This window comes from Carlito syrichta, unplaced genomic scaffold, assembly GCF_000164805.1.
Source record: "Carlito syrichta isolate Samal-C Ts95f unplaced genomic scaffold, Tarsius_syrichta-2.0.1 Scaffold311804, whole genome shotgun sequence".
Lineage (NCBI taxonomy): Eukaryota > Metazoa > Chordata > Mammalia > Primates > Tarsiidae > Carlito > Carlito syrichta.
In genome coordinates this window covers 54,917-68,693 of record NW_007255900.1, presented here as the reverse complement: position 1 = coordinate 68,693, position 13,777 = coordinate 54,917, and the positions used below count along the sequence as shown (strand labels likewise).

At 39.6% G+C, this 13,777-nt stretch overlaps 1 protein-coding gene across 2 annotated transcripts in view; it reads left to right on the top strand.

Moving 5' to 3' along the window:
• PHACTR3 (phosphatase and actin regulator 3) overlaps positions 1-12,901 on the top strand; it is a 231,090-nt gene extending 218,189 nt beyond the window's left edge. For both annotated transcript variants that reach the window (XM_008069079.1, XM_008069078.2), the window contains 5 exons: positions 1,546-1,601; positions 5,482-5,543; positions 6,846-6,986; positions 10,381-10,457; positions 12,309-12,901. In XM_008069079.1, coding sequence (XP_008067270.1) covers positions 1,546-1,601; positions 5,482-5,543; positions 6,846-6,986; positions 10,381-10,457; positions 12,309-12,324 — 352 coding nt within the window. In that variant the 3' untranslated portion in view covers positions 12,325-12,901. The remainder of the gene's footprint in view (positions 1-1,545; positions 1,602-5,481; positions 5,544-6,845; positions 6,987-10,380; positions 10,458-12,308) is intronic.
• The last annotated feature ends 876 nt before the right edge of the window (positions 12,902-13,777 follow it).

The following is a 13,777-nucleotide window of genomic DNA, read 5'->3' as shown; positions in this document are numbered from 1 at the left end:
ACGCCTTCCCACCGCAGCAGGCAGACTCTGACCCATGCAGATGGTTTCCAGGTCCTGGGCAGCTGTGCTGAGTCTCCTGTGGTCTCTGCTGCTCCTTGGCTACAAGTGGACCTGGAAGCCACTGACCCCTCTCTGGAATGGCTTTGTTCACGTGTTTACTATTTGCCCTTCCCTCTGGACTGTGAGTTTCCTAAAGTCATGGAAGGCTTCCCTTGTTTGGCTCTGTGTCCTGGGGGCTGGACACAGGTCCTGGCACATGGCCAGTATTCCGTTGTCATTTCCTGAGAGTGAATGGCCTTTGGGCTAGATTGCAGGAGCAACATTCAGACAGCCTTTGGGACAGATCTGGGAGAACCTTGCCCTGGGTTCCAGCCAGGGGCTGTCAGGATATGGGTTCAAGTCGCACCAAACATCAAGACAAGTTGCAGAAGCAACCACCCACAAAGCCCCCTAGGGGAACAGTAAATTGCTGCCTCCCAGTGTAAAGGGAGGAGCAGCTGAGGGCTGAGCCAGGACCTCCGCCCTGGGCTTTGTGCTGGGACAGGGATTAGAGCAGACAAAGATTTTTGAATGAAGGCAACACCCCCACTGAGGCCAGATATTACTACCCCAAATTCCGGGTATTCAAATGCCAGCCCCTCTTGTCTCTCTGCAGTGGCTAAAGGATCCAGAGGTGGGAAGGTTCCTGGCTCTGACCCAAGGACAACATTATTTTAGTCACAAAAATTATCAGCGCTTGCATTAATTTTGGCTAATGATGCCTCCCTCTCCCAATAAGGCTTTTATGTTTTTGGCTGTTGTTACTGTTTTGGGCTGCATCCTCCAACTCCCTCGATGAGAGACCATTCGAAAGAGAAGTAATCATTTGTCTTGGTATCTCACACAGGCTGGCAGACGGGAGGGGCCGTGTGTTTGGGTGCAGCTGCTGAGCTGTAGATTCCCAGCCTCACGTATCCCCCACGCCTGCCAGGAGGCGGAGGCTCCTATTGCAGACACTCCCTCTGGGCTGGGCCAGGCAGAGGATGCTCCCTTCAGCAGCTAAGAGCTAGAGTGAGTGCATGGTTCTCCCAGAGCTGGTGTCTCCTGTGCTGATGACTGGATGCAAAGCTGGGAGGCTTGGATCTCCTGACGTTTCCGTAACCGGGAGCCTGAAGACAAGTGGTTCTACTCACCCCTCCTGAACCAGTGGGCCGGAACAAGAATCGCTTGGATGGATCTCTGCGCTGCTTAAACACGCTGCCTGGGGACACAGTCCAGACTCCCAGCAAGGGTTGGGCGACAGATCTGAAACATGAAGACCTGCACGTGCAGTGTGGGAGAAAGGACTACCCTCGTGCTAGCTCCGTGACGGGGTGCTTTTACTCCCCCTGGGAGTCTGACTCGATTGTGACAGACAGAGGCAGCCACCAGGGCTCACTTTCTCTCCTGCTGCTTTCTTGGAGGCCACTGGAGGGGTGCACCAGCCTCCTCTTACCTTGCAGTCCCTGGGTGGAATGTTCAGGCAGCCACCATGGTGCAAAATGTAATTCTAGTGTTTTTCCGCAGACGGCTGAGCCAAAGACCCGCCGTGGAGGAGCTGGAGAGAAGGAATATCTTGAAACGTGAGTAGCTGGCGATTCCTCCAGAGGCTTCCCTCACGTGGACTGAGGCTGCTGCCAAATCTAGTGCTCGCCACAGCCCATCTCTGCGGGCTGAACGCTCCATGCTCCCGTTAAATCTGGGCAGCTGAGGGATTCCCAAAGTAAGCCCCTAGAGGAGGGCTGATACATTCGGAAACATTCCCCTTTACCATTAAAACAAAACAAAAAAATTTATCCCAGCATAAAGCTGTTTCTGTTGTCAGCTTTACTTAGTCCTACAGAGCTAAGGAGAATGAAGCCTTCCCTCTGTGCATGTTGGTTTCAAGGTTTCCCTGGCAGTTTTGGACAGGGGCTCCCAATGGCCACAGAAATCACAGGCAAGGTATGGACAGTGGCAGAAATCCAACCAGGACATGCCCTGTGACTGGTATACCTAGGAGGAATAAAGCAGCCAGCCCAAAGAACCCAGGAATCCATGGGAAACTTTCCCGTGGCTCAGAACTCTTGAGATTCCAGGACCTTCTGCCTCTCCAGGCCTCACACCCCATGTGTGTATACAGCTAGAGCATATGCTGAGCACAGGTGCTCACAAATAGCCTCCCTAGTGTATAGCACAATGTACCATTGCATAGTTATTGGTGATTTGGGGTGCTAAGACCCCTGCAAAGGTGTTTCTCAGATAGTTCTCTAGCAATCTATTCAGTTTCAGTTTTTAAAACATTTTCTACACAAAGTGTCTTCTAATGACCTGGATTTTTAAAGTATTTTCTTTTTTTCTTCCTTTTATGCGATGAACATTGCACGCATTCTCTGTTGTGTGAGTGTGTGTGTGTGTGTATGTGAACATCCTTTTATGAAGTTATAATAGTACCAAGGCTGACTTTTCGTCAGAATGCAGATCACAGAGCCCTTTGTTGGTCTGGGTACTAAACTTGAACTGATTCTTCCCTCCTTTCTTGGCCTCAATGCCTTCATTAGCCTAAAACAATTCCCTCCTTTATAAATTATTGAAAATATTTAACCCTTAAAGAATTCTTCATTTTACTTTTTAAACTTAGGTTATAGCAACTACTATTCTATGTTATGCTAACTAGGCAGTATCTGATGATTTAAAGAAAAGCTTTTCATTGAAATGTGCTCAATTAATTAGGCAGACAGAAAAGTTGAGTTGTTTCAGTTGCCAGATATTTGAATTTTTAAAAATGAAGCTACTTATGTATAAAGCGTGTAAGTCACAGATGCCACTAAGCAGGCCACTGTCCACAACAAGAAGAGAGTATCACAGTCTAGACTTGTGACCTGGGACCTGTTTCTTCTTCCAGTAGTGACATCTTCCCTCTGATTATGAGCAGTCAGGTCCTCCCACCAGCAAGTGCTTCTAGTTGTGTTATTCTTTGGAAATAAAGATCAAACACTTAAAAACAGAACTGTCCTTGGTGAACAGAAAGCTAGTAAGTGCATAATGGGAACCAACTGTACTTACCTTCATTGTGCAGAAGGGAAACTGGATTTCCTGTGCTGTGACCATGGCGACCCCGCCCTAAACACGCTGCCTGCACCGGCCAACCACAGTTTGTCCTTAGCTCAGAAGCCTTCTCAAGCAAGCATCTTGAGTGGGAGGACCTGACAATTATCTTGCTAGGCTTGTGGTGGGTGGGTAGTTTGTTTTCTTTTGCTTTGTTCTGCAGACATGAGAACAGGGTAACTATAGATAGCCCCATAGAGAACGTCACACTCATAGGCCCTTGACACTCAGGACTTCAGGCCATCACACTGTAGTGCGTTTTCTGCGTGTTATGAGTTCTTGGAATATCATCCCTCTGTGCTTGCTTCCCTTCAAGTGGGGACCTCATGACTAATGGTGATCTTATCTGAGGAACACTCAGAACTCTGTCTGTATAACATGGATATAAAAGCATGAGACATAACAGCCCCTTTATACTTGATGACGACAGTGATCGTTCTTTATTGCCACACATGGTACTCAGGACTTGGTTATGGGGCCTTATTTAATTGTTGCAACAGATTTGTGGGGTTTGCAATGCTCTCCCCATTTCACTAGTGAAGAAGCTGAGGCTCAGAGAGATAATGTGACTTTTTCACAAGTGAATATTGGCCAGAGGATAGAGGTAGAGTTCAGCCCAGTATTGCCTACCTCTATTGCCCATGTTCTTAGCCACTGCATTAGAAGCATTAGTACAATTCTGAATAGTTATGGAAAATTCATGTATAACTGTCCAGGCTGCTGGAACTATTTCCAGAAAATGTGCATTTAGAGGTCTTGATGATGGCTCCTTTGTTTTGTGTAAGGCACAGGGTTCACTGGGTCTGGAAATAAGAGGTCCACAAGCATATCACTAATGGGTGCTCTGAGGGAGAGACTAGTGGGTTAGGCTATCAGGAAGACCTTCCTGGAGCCAGGAAGGTCTTCCTGATAGCCTAAGTGATCTGATGGTCACTTGCAGAGATCAGCTTTCCAAAGACTTTGCTATACTCATATGGCCTTGGTCTAATGATGGTGTTTTTCATGATTAAAGAAAACAAAGATCTGATTTTGCTTTACTCTTTTCACATGGAGGCTGCACTTGGGAGTTGTCCGTGGCCTAGTTTTAAGAAATCTGAAGAATTTTATGTCATCACTTAAATCCCTCATGGGTGGCCTTCTATGGGATACTATCACAATGCTTTTCTAATTGTATCATCAGCTTTCTGATTATACCTTAAAAACCTGGTTTCTTCTGGTTTACCACTTGGATAAAGAACTGAGCACTAGCAGTGTTTCATGTCCTTTTCTAAAACACCCCAATCCAAGATGACTCTTTTTTAAAAAAAAAATTACTGGTAAGTGCAATATATTAAACACCCATGTAACCAAACCCCCAAATGCACAAATGTTTGAAATGCACCTTTTAAATAAAGGCAGAGCATCCAAAATTATGTTACCTGCAAGTAGGGGGGACTTCCCTTGTCAGGCCCTGGGGTATTTCCAGGAGTGCTCATTATGGAGATCTTTCCAGGTCAGGGACCAAGGCTTTATTTAGCAACAGAGCATACCAGAAATAGGATCGTCATTATCTCATATCCCAGGGCAAGGCTTACATTTTATACTATTTCTCTGCACTCTGTTCTATTTTTAGCTTCCAAGTATAGGTGTGAGCACAGCTTGAATGTTAGTAGTCACAACTCACCAAGCAAAGCTAATTTCAATGAGGAGCTTGGACTTCTGTAAAAGGAACTGTCATACAAAAGTGTTCATGCTTCAGCAATGGAGATCAGCTGGGTGCATAGATATAGTCAGGTTTGAAATGGACCCTGAAAATATAAATTCCAGGCCAGTATCTGTTGCCCAGAATCTGAAGTGAGTGTTCCATATTTCATGTTGGTTGGTTTAAGAGTATGCATGGTTATTAAATGAAAAAAACAGTGTCAGTGCTATTTATATTCAAAGGTATACATACATTTATTTACTTAGCCTACTATAGTTGCTTTTATGTGCCATCTATATATTAGATGTAAATATACAGATAAAGATATCTGGGGAGAGAGAGAGAATCAGTGAGAAACAGCGAGAGACAGATACACAGAAATATCTATTTCCTGGAAATAAACAGTAGCAATACCTGTTGCTGTGTCTAATGTGGAGAAGTGCTGAGAACAGGTTAGGGGAATGGCAGAGCTCTGCTGTGTACCAATGCTTCTGTGTGATGAGACTATGGTCTCCTGAGCAGTGATTGACAAAGTGTGAAAAAAAAAAAAAACAGTGGAAAAGTTCTCCTTAAATCCCACCTTTAACTCAGATCTCTAGAAATACGGACAGCTTGAGTGTCATTTTCTGCTAAAGAATAAAGTCTCAACTGGTTTCTCTCTCTCTCTCTTTTCCCCCTGCTTTAATGTTTTACAGAAAGGAATGATCAGACAGAGCAGGAAGAAAGAAGAGAAATCAAGCAAAGGTTGACAAGAAAGGTAATATACATGTTTTATTGCCTGAATAATAAAAGGTGAACTGGAGAACAGCTGCTTCTGTAGCAGTCAGGATGGGTAATGCTAGATATCACTCTATGATCACGAATAATGTTTTCTTGGCCTATATGGCATTAGTTAAATCAGAGTATTTGTTCAGCAACCATGAATTAACTCAAAAAGTAGTATCTTTTGCCACATCCTATTGTATGTCTTTGACATTCCCTATGGACAAAATCCTTTTCCAGCCCAGAGCAACTTGGAAAGGCAGTACAACCCAGATGACATTTTCACTTATTTCCAGCTGGAAGCCAGAAGTTGACTGGCATTTTCTTAATTTACACAGTGTCTAAAAAAGCATACCTGGCTATCAGTGTTTTAGTGACTTTTTATACTCATCACTTTTGGTCCCCTTTGATATGTGTAGAAGTTCCTTGGTTGTAGGAACTTTATTAGCCTCAAGGGTTTTTTATCTGTGACTCGAATAGTTAAAATTTGCTATGATGAATATGGGTAGCGACTATATAAATGCTAATATGCTTCACAGCCCTGAGCATTTCTAAATTCAAGTGTCATAGCCAGGTGCAGTGGCTCACACTTGTAATCCCAGCACTGTGGGAGGCGGAGGTGAGAGGATTGCCTGAGGCCAGGGGTTCCAGACCAGCCCGGGAAACGTGACGAGACCTCATCTTTACAATTAATCAAAAAAAATTAACTGGTTGTGGTGGCACATGTCTGTAGTTTCTGCTACTTGGAAGGCTGAGACAAACCTCAGACTGGCCTCACAGGATCACCTGAGCCCAGCAGGTTGAGGCTGTGGGGGCTATGAGCATGGGTGTGGTGTGGTGATCATGGGTGTGGTGGCACGTGTCTGTAGTTCCTGCTACTTAGAAGGCTGAGGAAATTATCTCGAAATTAACAGAATACACTTCCTGAGGTTGAAGTATGAGCAGTAGTTAGTATAACTTTACCAGTACTTTAAAAAGCTTACCTAATTGGACTTGAAAAGAAACTGTTGATGCCATAAGTTTTATTTTAAGTTAATTCATCAACCATTCCTTGAGCCTGTGTGTCTACTGCTGGAGGTGTCAATCCTTTTGATAAAATGTGTTGGAGGAAGGAGGATTGTGACTGAAGAGTATAGTTTCTAATTTAAGTCCTTCATGTTAGAGAATGTGTGTATTCAGATGCTATTTTACAGCTTCAGAGTTTTATTTTTGTTTATAAAAATATGCTGTTTGTTCTGAGTACTTCAAAAAACTATTTTGGTGTGTGATACCTAACTATGATGATGTTTTATTTTAGCTTAATCAGAGACCTACCGTTGATGAATTAAGAGACAGAAAAATTCTGATACGATTCAGTGATTATGTGGAAGTAGCGAAAGCACAGGACTATGACAGGAGGGCTGACAAACCCTGGACAAGACTGTCAGCAGCAGACAAGGTATGGAGTTGTCCATGCTGCTCAGGGGTGTCAGATTTCATAAGGGCCAAATACGTTATGCTATGGAGCTTATGTTTAGATAGTGGGAGCCCTCAGTTATTTAAATGAAGGCTATGCTTGCAACAGATATTGGTTTCACAAAGATATAACAGGGTCAGAGTTGAATAGTCATTCTCAACTAGAGGAGGTTTTGCCCCTAGGGACATTTGGTACTATCTAGAGACTTTTTTTGGTTATCACAACTGGGGGTGCTACTGGCATCTAGTGGGTAGAGGCCAGAAATGCTGCTAAACATCTCACAATGCACAGAACAGAAAATTATCCATTTTCCAAATAAGGGTGTGGAAATGGAGAAACCATGGTATAAGGGGATGAATCAAAAGTGAGCAAGGCTGGCATAAAAGAGACCACCTGACAAGTGTAAACAAAAAAAGCTACAGTGGGGACAAGGAGGAGTGAAATGATACAGGAGGCTTTAAATGTACATAGGTGTCACATCAACTTGGAGAAATGCAGACATATTAGAGCTGGACTGACTAACTTGGTTATCTGTCACTGATGTGGTCAGAGGATCAGCGTGATAAGGGGAGATAAAAGCATCTTTGGTAGTCTGCAGACATGTTTGAGTATGGGAATGATATGCCCCTGAAATTCTTAAATTAAACCCTTTCCTTGACCCAGAGGCTATGTCTTATGTTTTATCTCGCCTGGTCCCTGGAGGGTTTATCTGAAAAGAAAGTGCATGATGAAATTGTGCCTGGGGAGCTAGAGGATGGCCAGATGAGAGGCTCTGAAGAGCACTCAAAAGACCAAGCTGCATAGCCCACCCACATGTCATGGAAATTAAAATGTGATTTTTCAAACAGCACAAAACATAAATGTATGCTGAAGTTAGAATGACTTGTTTCTAGGTTATCTGACTGCAAAATTTCAAGTTCACCAAAAAGCTGAACTTTATTATTTTGGCGTTCCTACTTCATTAGTGCCCTAAGCATGTGCTTGGCTCATCTATTAGGTTTGGGTACACGGGAGAGGGGGGAGGGTATCTTCCTCTTACAACACAGCCAATTAATTCACTAAAGACCTCCAGAATACGTCCTAGCCAGAATAACTGGACAAGAAATAAAATATATCCAAATTGGAAAAAGGGAAGTCAAACTGTCCCTCTTTACAGATGATATGATCTTGTATCTAGAAAAACCTAAAGACTTCACCAGAAAACTCTTAGATCTAATACAGAAATTTAGTAAAGTTGTAGGCTACAAAATCAATATACAAAAATCAGTAGTATTTCTATACACCAATAATAAACTAGCTGAGAAAGAAATCAAGAAGGCAATTCTATTTACAATAGCCACAAAACAAACAAACAAAACAAAAAAACCTAGAAATAAATTTAACCAAGGAGGTAAAAGACTGTTATAAGGAAACAATTGAAGATAGAAATCAAAAAAGACACAAATAAATGGAAAGTGGAAAGCCATCCCATGCTCATGGATGGGAAGAATCAATCATTAAAATGACAGTTATGCCCAAAGCAATCTATAGATTCAATGTTATCAAAATACCAATATCATTTTTTACAAAAATAGAAAAAGCAACCCTAATATTAATAAGAAACTAAAAAACAGCCAGAATAGCCAAAGCAATCTTGAGTAAAAAGAACAAAACTGAAGGCATCACATTACCTGACTTCAAAATGTATTATTATTTTGGCGTTCCTAATTCATTAGTGCCCTATTGGTATAAAAACACAAAAACCAATGAACATATTAGAGAACCCAGAAATAAATTCACATATTTATAGCTAACTGATTTTTGATAAAGGTGTCAAGAACATACACTGGGGAAAGGACAGCCTCTTCAATAAATTATGCTACAGAAATTGGATAGCCCTATATCTTACTTACCATATATAAAAGTCAACTCTAGTGATTAAAAACTTCAACGGAAGACCCAAACCTATAAAACTACGGCAAGTAAATATAGGGGAAACATTTCAGGACACTGATCTAGACAAAGATTTTTTTGGCTAAGACCTCAAAAGCACAGACAACAAAAACAAAAATAGACAAGTGGGACTGTATAAAACTAAAAAGACCTGCACAGCAAAGGAAACTAAATAGAGTGAAGAGACAGCCCATTGAATGGGAAAAAACATTTGCAAACTATTCATCTGACAAGGGACTAATATTCAGAATATACACAGGAAATCAAATAAGAGCATTTTAAACATTCTCATTAAAAAGTGGACAAAGGACATAGTCATTTTTCAAAAGAAGACAAAAGGCCAACAGTTACATGAAAAATGCTCAACATCATTAGAGAAGTGCAAATCAAAACCACAATGAGATATCAACCTCCCCCAGTTAGAATGGTTATTTTAAAAAGACAAAAATTAACAGGTGCTGGTGAGAATGTGGAAAACAGCAAACTTTTTACACTGTTGGTAAGAAGATAGATTAGTGCAACCATTATGGAAAACAGTATGGAGTTTCCTCAAAATATTTTAAAAAACTTTATGAGTCAGCAACCCCTCTTCTGGGTATATATCTAAAGGAAGTGAAATTAGTGTACCAAAGAGATATCTGCATGCCTTTGTTCACTGGAGTGTTACTAACAATAGACAAGATATGGAATCATCCAAGTGTCCATGAATGGATAAACAAAATATAGTACATATACTATTCCACCTTTAAAAAGAAGAAAATCTTTTCATTTATGACAATATGGTTGGAACTGGAGGTTATTATGTTAAGTGAAATAAGCCAGGTCCAGAAAGACAAATATATATTCTCACTTATATGTGGGAGCTAAAAACGTTGATCTCATAGAGACAGAGAGTAGACAGAGGCTGAAAAGTTGTGTGGTTGGTAGGGGCAGGAGAGAGAAATGTTGGTTAATGGGTAGAAACATGCAGTTAAATAGGAGTAAATCCTAATGTTTGATAGCAGAGTATGGTGACTATAGTTAACAATAACGTATTTTATAATTCAAAAATATCTAGAGAAGAGAGGACTTGAAATGTTCCCAACACAGAGAAATGATAAATATCTGAGTGATAGACATCCCCCAAACCCTGACTTGATCATTACATAGTCTGTGCATATAATAGAATGTCACATATACCCCATAAATATGTACAAATATATATCAATAAAAAATAAATTTGAAGAGACTTCCAGAATACTGGCTACACAGTAGTTTGATAGGACTACAAAAATGAGTAAAACAGTCTTAATGCCGAACAAAAAATGTTTTATTTTTATTGCCATATATTACAAAATATTAGAATCAACAAGTATTAGAAGTGTATTAATTTATAAACATGATACTAATTTCTATGTTTAACTTTTAATGTCCTGAAAAGCAATGTATTGTTTTTAAATTTCAGGCCGCAATTCGTAAAGAATTAAATGAATACAAAAGTAATGAAATGGAGGTACATGCATCAAGCAAGCATTTGACAAGGTCAGATTTCTGTTTGTATGAATTTCATGATACTTATAATTTATAATTTTGAACACACACACACACACACACACATGCCATAAAGAACTATACTACTAAACATATTCATCATTTCAGCAGAGAACTGTATTAAACAAACCAGAATCTTCCTCAATGAAAAATGTTGTCTGTACCCATGAGTTTTACAGGGCTCGGTGAAAGGTGATATGTATGAGAAGAGTATTACACAGGCATTGGTTTATTTAAGTAATGTATATTTAAGAAAATTAGTCTCAAAGCAATGAAAGTAATTTCCTATGTATTTAATGCCCCCTCTAATATTCAGAATTCCTCCAATGTGTAGTACTCACCACTTTATTTATACTTAATAGATTGCTGTGAAATTATTCTCCCCCTTCCCATTTACTTTTTCATATCTTACTTAAATTATTAATCATATATGAAAAAGGAGACTCCCTTCTTCATGGAGCCTATATCCCATTGGGAATATATTGGCTGATTCTTCCATAATCAAGATTTTTCCTATTAGAGTCAGTACATTCTCTTTCCATGCTACCATATGTGAGAGATGGCAATGAACTTCTTGGTAATGACAAAGTTGGGAAGACTTTTACTTATCTTTTACTTATTGAACTGTATATTATTTCAGTATTCCTCTCCTTCTTTTTCATGGCCGTGACCAACTAGTAATTATTTGAAGTTCTCGCACACCTCTATTTCCAAAGGCTGATGTAAGCAGCCTTTAATTACATTATTCTGTCCTCTCTCCTTTTATCTGAAGATGCTCAAGCCCCAAACACAAAGAGAAAGGAAATCCTGCATATAGATACTGCCTTAAACTAGAATAATGGATTCCTTTCCTTTTGTTTGTCACAGAGTGGGCACTGCAATTGTTATTTAAAATAAGATTTACTCTACAAGCCCAGTAACTAGGCACAGTAGAATTCCATCTTACCCAATACTTTTTGGATGAATATATCATAGAGGAAGGGGAGATTGGAAGGACTGGAGAAAATTATGCTAATAGTCTGTGTTTAAAATTTTTAAAGATTTCCTCCCATGACTAACATACTTTTGGGAGAGAAATAGATCATTTTAGTTTTGATTATTTTGAATGAGTCATATGAATATTTTGGAAAAATATTTCCAGTAAAACATGCATATTTTAAATGTTCATTCTGTCTTAAAGAAATAGGATATGGCTATATATTCTATGCAAAGAAACCTCAATTCAATACATTTTCCTATTATACATTATTTTAAAAGATGCTCATGCCACTGCACTCCAGCCTGGGCACAGAGTGAAATAAATAAATAAGTAAATAAATAAGTACAATAAAAAAGATGTTTATCTTCTCTCCCAAATTCTTGGAAACTTTTCTAGATGACATATTTTTTTTAGAGTGAGCTCAATACTTGAACATAAAGATATAAGATCTTTATACCACATTTTAGCACTTCATATCAATTTAAGAGTCAGAACAATATTTTTAGTTATGAGATTTTCTTGAGGGCATGAAATGTTACCATGAACATATTAACTAATTAATTACTTCTACTGATTCAGCAAGACCCTGGCTCTTCTATGTATTTCAAGGGCTTAAACTAATTCTAGGTAGTCCTAAGAATTCGGCATATAGTATAATACATTTTGGGGTCTAAGTGGGTCCTGGGAGTTAAGAACCCTTTGAGGCTCCACACTATTTTAACCAGAGCAGCTCTAGCCTCATGATTTGCATATGGAGCCCCTCAAAAGCTTAATAGCACCACATTAATTTGTGAAAGGTTTTTGGCTGTTTTAGCTGTCAGAAATGTATAACCTTAAAGTCTGTCTCTTTTTATAATCTCTAGATTCCACAGGCCATAGAGATTTTCTTCTGAGAAGAATTTGTGTTTAATTTTTTGATACCAACACTGAACATTCATCAGGGAACTTTCCTGAAGTTCAGCTCAAGACTACCTGCTGTGTTTGTGAGAAGAGCAGGATCACACACACAGGTGCAATCTTGGCCACACTTACCTGCAAGAGGAGTAACCAGAGGACACACACTTCTTTCCTTGGTGTCTAAGGAATGTGAACTGTTGGGGCCAGTTAAGACCCATTGTGACTCTACCAGAAGAAAACTACTGTTTGCCTTTTAGCCTTGTTTCACAGTTCTGCAGCATAAGGGAGGATGGGCGACGTGCATGTGCAGGCCCACCATTCCCAGGTCTCTGACATGAGGGACATGTGACACAGTCTCATTCAGAATTATGTTGAAAAGACATTTTTATCCTGATCACCATTAATTTGGAAACTCTTTAAGTTCATGTTATACAAAATGATTTACTGTATTATACTTTTTCCTTTTTTATATAATGTCTAACAAAAAATACAGCTGCAACATTTTGACTCCTGTTAATTTTGTTCTTTAATTAAATGACTGCTTATTGCAGGAAATTAACCTGGGCTTTACATTTTCTTGGGATTGGGATGAGTGATCCCTTAGAATAGGGATCTGTGAAACAAGTCAGTTTTTACCTTTGAACCATCAGAATCCAAACACATGAAAGAAAATACCAACTTTTTATGTGTTTTGTTTGTAAATTCTGTTAGTATATGTTGTTTGTGCCTTGGGAAATCAAGTGATCTTTTTAAAGTTAAATTTATGTATCAAGGAGTATTGAGAGCATTTAACCTAGAAATAAGCAATAACTTGTTGAAAAATTCTATCAAAATGAAGTGTATCCTCTTTAAGAGGATTTTTAAGTTTAACTTTGCAAACATTAGTAAAAACACTTCTATAAGAGACAAAGGTAAAGGGTAGATTATAAAGAGAAGAAATTTACCCCAACACCAAGGTGAAAATTAATCTTGGCACAAAGTGGGAGACAAACTTAATAACAATAAATGTTCCCTGAAAAATATTTTTACTTGGCTTCTGAATAAGTGTCCTTACAAAAATGAGCCTTCCTTTATCCCTCCCTCCTTGTACACTGGTGAGGCAGGAAGCACAGGGGCTTGGAGCGCAACTTTCAGAGTTGCAGAAACTGCTCAAGTCCAGACTCTGCACTATTCAGCAAGTTATTTATTTTCTCTATAGGATGATAGTACCTCTCTCACAACAAAGCTGTCATGTCTAAATGAGATAAGAAGTCAAAATGCTGGCACAGTGCTCAGCACATTCTAAGTGTCCAATAAATGTTGGATCCAATAAATGTTTAAGTAGCCTAGCTACTGGCATGCTTGCCAGGTAGCTCCTGGAGCAACTGAGTGTCCTCTAGGACTACTTTCCACTTATGCTACCTCATTGCTTTTCACTATTTTTCCTTTTTGACTT